We start from the raw sequence: 7,460 nt of genomic DNA, 5'->3' as shown, positions 1-7,460 counted from the left end.
AACACTCCTACTGAAATATCAGTAGATGAACAGCAACTTTATCTTGTTTCATCTGAGATTGTTTCCTCTGATCCAGTTCCTGACAGCCTCCAGACACCAGTTCAGGGTCTTCATAGCATCTCCAGCCTAGTAACTGAGTGTTATCAGCATATTGCTGACACCTCACTCTTCGCCAAGGGATGACCTATTCGAGCACTTTCATATAGACGTTAAATAATGTAGAGGAGAAAACTGAGCCCTGTGGCAATCCCACTTTGGAGCAACCATGGGCTCAATTGCTCTTCCTCTATGACTAAGACTTGAACTGCGTGCTCGGTAGGAGCAGAACCACTGTAAAACATTACCTCCAATTCTTGCAGAAGATCCAAGGGGTTATTATGTTTGATAGTACTGTACACCACTGGGAGTTCTATTAAGAGTAGGAGAGATGCACACTCCGCCCCCCCCCATTCAAGTCTGGACAAGGGTTGTCCACCAGATGACCAGACCAGTAACCAATGCTGTTTCTGTCCCATGTCCAGGATGGACTTGGACGGGACATAACTCACCACCCTTTGAACAGCTTTCCCCTCAAAAGGGAGGTTGCAGGCTGGTAGAAGTTCCACAATATGGCCAGATCAATAAATGGTGTTTTCACAAGAGGGCAGATAGCATCTCAGCCCACCTCCCCTTAGGTAGCACTGATCACCACCCGCAATGGCCTGTGAGAATAATCATAGGAGGCAGAGGTGCAGCCTAGGCAATGGTTAGACCAGAGATATCTCAGCCCACAGAAGGAATGGGGGTATGAGAAGCATTTCAGAAGGGACCTGCCCTAGGTCTCTGGAAAATAAAGATGAGGAAGGAGAAGTGCTTCCAGACTTCCAAGATTCTGTTACCATAACCTTACAATAAAGGTTGCGTTAGTACTCATGGTCTTGGTTTCTTACCTGGACTACCTTGAAGGACTGACACCACCTGAATCCAGACAAGTGGAACACCTAAGGACAGACACTGATCCAGTCCACTGTGGGCAGTCATTACACTACAAGGGACCCTACCCACTTCCTCAGGCAGCCAAATTTTGTCCAAGGGCCAGTGACAATAAATATCCTATTTAATTTTCATGTTGACTTTTTGAGATGACTTAGGTCATGCTGACACAGGATCTTCTCAAAGTAGTATGAGAAAGAGGCCCCTTTTTTTCTCCAGGTGCCTCATCACATTAGGATATTCCCTTCTCAAATGACAAGGCAAATGGTGTTTTATGATCACTCCTCTACCTGTGCAGTGAGAAGGTCATAAAATCATCCAAACCTGCATCTGGTCTTCTGAAAGTGGTTGTACGACACATAAGAGTGTTCTGAAAGGATTCTGAAGAAACAGTATGAATGGCGGCAAACAGCCATAAAAACAGAGGAGGTTGAATTTCCCTAGTGAAGGTACCTCAGGCACCCCTTGATATTGGTACTATTTCAGTTAATAACCATCACTGGAAAACATTTAGCTCTGGTCTATTTTTAGGTTTAAAAGAAACATTCAGGGTTCTCACATGGCCTTAATAGCACTCTGAATAGTTCTTTTATAACTGCTTGTAAAATCTTAAAATGCAAAAATGTATAAAGTTAACACTTCTTTCCCCATCAACAAGAAGAGACAAAAAAAGAGTATAGTTTCAAAACCTGTGTTTTAGCATGGGGAAAATGTGGTTTTAAAAATATTGTCAAAAAAAACTTGGTAATTGTTTTCCATGATAGGAGGGAAAAATTGATATTTTGTTTTTTTTTTTAATGTAGACCAGTGGCAAAGGGAGATTAAGGCTTTGTTTATAACATGAGAAGCACGGCCTATGCAATCTCACAATGTAATCTCCTTTTCGTATTTCTACCACCCTTCAATGTTTTTATCTGTATAATGCAGATTTGGATTGGGGAGGGATTAGCGATATTGAAAGTAGGCAGCATACAATAATGTAGTATTTTATTAAGCAAAACATGAAATATTAATCATATAATACTAATATGATTCAATAAAGTATTACTAGTAACAAATTATATGGTTTAAATTGGCAGACTAATATAAATGCCATATGTCAAATTTCAAAAGACAAAAATGAAAAATTATTTTAAACACAAAACTCAAATTAGGCTAGTATTTTTTTCTTTTTAAAATTCTCTTTGTTGCCCTTCTATCAAAAAAGCACTGATTCAAATGTGGACAAAGAACACCTGATGCCTTGGTAAACTTCAAATGCTAGGAGATAACCAAATAAAACATGTATCCTTGGGAAGCAGTAATGTGAAACGTATAATAGAACAAGCCCAAACTATATGAGTTAGTGTGCTAAGCCCTGACTTGAATCCCCAACCAAAGCTTAAAATAATCCAATTAACCCCATACTGCAAAATGGGGCAAAGTTTAACCAGTATTTTCTAATGTTCAACTGATTTCCTTACTTCCAAATGATACAAAGTTCTCTTTAACTTAATTAAGAACGAAGCTGCCATTGTGTGCCTTAAGCTTCAAGCAGGAACTGCATTACTGAGGAGACACGAAGCAAACGAATTCATCTGGAACTGACTAATCCACCAATTAGGTCAGGTGCCCTCTAAACTATTTATGCCCATCTGGCTTCTTTCAATTGCTGCACTGTGTATGTCATAAATGCTCACAAGTAAGTTTTCCCTTTTTGTCTTTGCCCTGGGACACACATCACACTAAGCCATAATGTGGTTTGTTTGGGGCTTGGTTTGACATGCTAAGCCATTAGACAAAAGCCCAGACATTACAGTTTATAATACTTTCTTTGGGGTGGCTTGCATTTCATACCAAATCAAGGACAGAGTCTGTTATGGCAATGGAACTCCCTCTCTTATTCTCTTCACTGAAACGGATCCAAATGGCCCTCCAGCAAGGGCGCACACTATTTTTCAGGCCAAGGCTACAGTTGCCTTTGAAGGTACACCAGGGCCATATTTTAAAAGCAGGCAGACCCAGGAGAAAAGCTAAATGTAATTAAGTTAAGTAACTATTTGGATCTGCATGGCCCTTTGGAACATCTTGCCCCTGGAGGTGAGATTAGGCCCATCGCTCCTAGCTTTCCGGAGGAAGTTGAAGACCTGGCTCTGCCACTGGGCTTGGGGCAGGGAGGAGAATCGACATACGTGGGGTTGGCTGGTGCCTTAAAGTGCCCCTCCTACATAATGATTGAAGAGATCATAGCCATCTCGATTTTATGAGCTGGGGTAGTTAAGAAATAGTTTTAGTTTTAATGGGATTTTATTAGAATTTTATTGTATATTTATTAGAATTTTATTGTATATTTATTCTGTATTGTAAACCGGCCAGAGTCCCTCCGGTTGGAGATGGGTGGTGACAAATTTGATAAATAAATAAATAAACTATCATTAATATAGCTATTCCCTATGTATCTTTAAATGTCTCTTTCTATGACACTTGAACATCCAGTTTAAATTAAATTCTGGAGAGAGCTGCAAACTAGTTTTGGGCTCTAGATGAGTCCTAGGTACACATGAATTTTTCTGTCCTGTAATAAGGAATTTTTCTCTTCACGTGCACACACTTCAGAGAACTAGACTATTAGGATACACTCTTTTTATTTACACTTCATTATCCACATCAAAGCAACAGACTACTGTTTATGTAAACGGAGACACAGCCTCAAACCCTTCTCTCCTCCTCCTCCTGTCATCATTTACTTTACCATCTTTCTCTCACTTCTGCATACATTCTGCAGATTGCAGGAACCCACAGGCTACAACCAACAGATGCCTGCCCAATATCCCTTAGTCCATGTTTGTCCCAGAACTCCATATTCTCTCTCAGCAACACAGCTGAGATTGCTGGCATCCATGGGGGAAAAAACACATGACTTCTTAATACATTCTTCTTCCTGGAGGCATAGACACTTCACAGCTTTTCTTCCAAAATGTTTTCCGTCTTTCAACATTTTGGTGTTTGAAAGTATTTCCTTAGATTTCTTTCTAAAGATTCCACCTTTTCTGGAACACAAAAAAGATGGCTATTTTTTAAAAATATAAAGTTTCGAATGGACATATTTTTATTCCTTCTACTGTAGTTCTTGATATTCTAGAGGTGACGGACTCGTCCCTGGGGGAGCTGGGGGTGTTGACGACCGACAGGAAGCTCTGGCGTGGGCTGGTCCATGAAGTCACGAAGAGTCGGAAGCAACTAATTGAATAAACAACAAACTGTAGTTCTGCCTGAGGAAATAAAAGATCAGAGAAGAACGTAATCTTGCTACATAGTACCTATGGGTCTGAATATTTTTTTAAAAAAGTAGCCACCATATTTTCCCTAGTTACAGAGAGAACCTGGATAATGTGTAAGAGCTGATGCATCACACAGCTTTTTAAAAAACAGAGGAAAGCATCCCTAGAAAGAATACAGAACAGTATAACCTTTTTGAATATAATGCCTCTTACCATCAAATCAGTGACAATAAAACAGACTCTTGGCTTCATGAACAAAGGCTGCATCACTTACAGCAATCAGCTGTACAGAATAAGAAAGCACATCCTGAACTAGGAAAAAACATGCTTCTTTGGAACTGCAGCGTGAACCTCATGAAAAGTAGTTTTAGATGAAAACACGAATAGGTTCTGTTTCCTCTTGGTTTAATTTGGAAAACTCCAGAACAACTTTTGTTCTTTCTCTTTCCATTATTAAAGAACATGTAGCTGTTCTTTTTGACGCTTTGACAAAGGGGTAGAATACTCTGTCAAAGAAAACCAAGTATCCCAAATATGTCCAGTGATAAATTTTGCAACGCAGGAGCTTGTCACAGTCATTAGATCTCCACAGACCTAGCGATTGGCTCGACTCTAGAGGCATAAAAAGATCTGCTTCCTTATGGAAAAGGCACCCTTATCCAAGGTTTGGGAACGGCCAATCAGGGTCATTGGGATTCATGGACGCTAGGGGTTTCTGCATAGAAACCCATGCACAGAAGCACAATCCCTTTTGGACTTCTGCTTTCTAAGAGGAACTTTCCTGGCGCCTTTAATAAACTGAAGCTTCTCCGAAGATCCGCACAGCCATAATAACAATGTCCCCACGGTGAGCTCAAAATGCAAATAGCTAGGCTAATCGACAAAAAAGATCAGCAGACTGCCACTGATTTAGGGAGCTGACCCATGGCAAGTGTGACCTTCCCCAACCAGGTGCCTTCCAGATGCGTCCGGCCTGCCAGGCCCAGCTAACCGTCCAACGCATCCGGAGAGTACCAATCTGAAGGAAGCTGGTGCAGCAGTCAGCACGCCGGACTCTGACTGAGGGATCTGCGGTTATCATCCTCGAGGTTAACGTCCTGGGTCAACTTACAACTTTCAGCCTGGCCACGCCGAGAAAGTTGCTCCAGCAGATCGCACCGCCCCTCCTGCTAGCACCCAAGCAGGGCTCCCCATCCCAGGCGCGCCTTCTCCCCCTCTTTTTAAACAGCGGCGCGCTCCTCGCGCAGACACCCCCAAAGCAGCCCGCCTCGCGGGGCGTGCCCAGAAAGTACAGCCGAGCCCCTCTACAGAGGCCCAAGGCAGTCTCGTCTGGGGGGAGCGGCTCAGCGATCCTGCAGAGGGCGAAAGCGCCCTCAGTGAAGAGGCTCCGGCTCGCTAGCAGGAGCCCACGAGGCTCTTGCCCGCAGGACCCCTAAGACACGCCCCTCCCGGCTATTCGCGCCTCCGAACCTTTTATACCCCTTTCCCCCGCCCTGGCGAAAGGGGCGGGGCTCCCCGCGGCCTTCCCCTCTTCGGCTGAATGACAGCCTGGGCCTAGCCAGCCGGCGGGCGCCTTGTGTCTTGTCACGTGGTCCCACTACCACCGCCCCCCCCTCCCCGCTGCCCGCCCTTTTGCCCCGGCCACCCCTCCTCGGCTGAGGCAGGGCGCATTCCCGCGAGCCCGGCGGTGGCTGGGCGCCTTTGATTGCCTTTCGGGTGTGGGGAGGCTTGCCGCGAGGTGAGTTTCTCGGCTCCTGAGGAGGTGCCCGGCGGCGTTTTTAATTTTCCTCTTTCCCTCTCGCTCTCCAGCCGCACCGTCCCAGCCGGCCGGACTTGCAGGCACTTCCTGCAAGTGTGGCCGGCTGGGACGTTGCGGTTAGGGAGTTTGCTACTCGCGCCGAGCGGTGGCGAAGGGGCCGAGTTTGGGAGGAAGAAAAGCGAGGGGGACTCCGCACGCGTGACTTCGGGGCTCCTCGAGAGTAAGTAAGAAAGCAAGGCAGCCGCAGCCGCCAGCGTCCTCCCGGTCGCCGAAGAGAGACTGCGGGCGGGACGCGCGGCTGGTGGTGGATCTCCAGTTCCCTCGGCTGGTCACGGCCCTCTCTCTCTTCGTGAAACCTTTCAGTTTGCCAGTTGTTTGGGATTAGTTACGAAAGAAGAAGAAGGAGGAGGAAGAAAAAGAAAAAAAAACCCTTTTAAATCAACGTCATTATAACTCAGGGGCTTGGCTGGACTTAAAAAGAAGAAGGAAAAAATCGCGCTTCCGAACTAGTGTATTGTTTTACCTCGCTCGCTTTCATAAACTAACCCCGAAGAACTCTGTAATTGGATAACAAGAGTAATAGGATGACATCCCTTGTAGATCCCAGGATTAAACAAGCTTTGAGGAAGAAACCATCTGAAAGAACTCAAGAGGTGACTTACTCTCTAAACCTTTCCCTTAATGTTGTTTTTGCTTTTATGTTTGTTGCTGCTTCGTGTAAAAAAAAGTTATTTCCACATATTACCCTGCATGGAGTTTGTACATACATCATCACAGGTAGCAAAACACATGGCTGTCGGTGTGTTTGTTGCTGCTGCTGGGTTCATGATTATAATTGATATATGGGGTAAAACATGTTTATATGAATGTTCTGCAGTATGGCAAACATACCCATGAATATGCTTTTCATGTCGCAAACTATTGTGTAATGCTGTCCCTTATTCACATTCATATAGGGTCAGAATTTTTGTCATTCTGCACATATTGTGATTTTTTTTTAAGTGTGCCTGATGTCTTTTTTTTTTTAAAAAAAACAATTCTTTAAACTCTTGACCTTTGGCGAGTTTTATAAAAATGAGGCATGTAAAATCATTACATTTATAGTACATGAAAGAGAATCACTTAGACTTCCAATACCATAGAATGGATGTGTATTACTTGATGATGAATGACATTTAACAATTCTATGAAAATTGCATATTTGAGTATGAAGTCACTCCTATATGTGTCTGAGTCAGTGACTATAGGATTCTAGTCAGAACAATCTAAATGTCTTGTTGCTACTTCTGATTTGCTGTACTCAAGAGGGCAGGAATGAAGACACAGAGTCTTTCCATCCACTTTGTTTAAAAAACACAAACAAAGCTCTTTCTTCTCTTTCTAAGCAGTGGGTGGTAAATTTATTCAGACCAGCTCTTGAAGTAATCTGTACTTTCTAGATGTGTGTGTTGGAGAGTGTAGTCTATAAA

General features: G+C 43.6%; 1 protein-coding gene across 2 annotated transcripts in view; it reads left to right on the top strand.

Annotated features, from left to right (window-relative positions):
* The first annotated feature begins 5,890 nt into the window (after window positions 1–5,890).
* The window catches only part of RAPGEF6 (Rap guanine nucleotide exchange factor 6), a 171,051-nt gene continuing 169,481 nt past the window's right edge, over window positions 5,891–7,460 (top strand). For both annotated transcript variants that reach the window (XM_063292322.1, XM_063292321.1), the window contains exon 1: window positions 5,891–6,644. In XM_063292322.1, the coding sequence (XP_063148392.1) occupies window positions 6,576–6,644 (69 nt within the window). In that variant the 5' untranslated portion in view covers window positions 5,891–6,575. The remainder of the gene's footprint in view (window positions 6,645–7,460) is intronic.

Source organism: Candoia aspera, chromosome 2, assembly GCF_035149785.1.
Source record: "Candoia aspera isolate rCanAsp1 chromosome 2, rCanAsp1.hap2, whole genome shotgun sequence".
In the NCBI taxonomy this organism is placed as follows: domain Eukaryota; kingdom Metazoa; phylum Chordata; class Lepidosauria; order Squamata; family Boidae; genus Candoia; species Candoia aspera.
The sequence above is the reverse complement of the archived record's forward strand: the minus strand, read 5'-3'. Positions and strand labels throughout refer to the sequence as shown.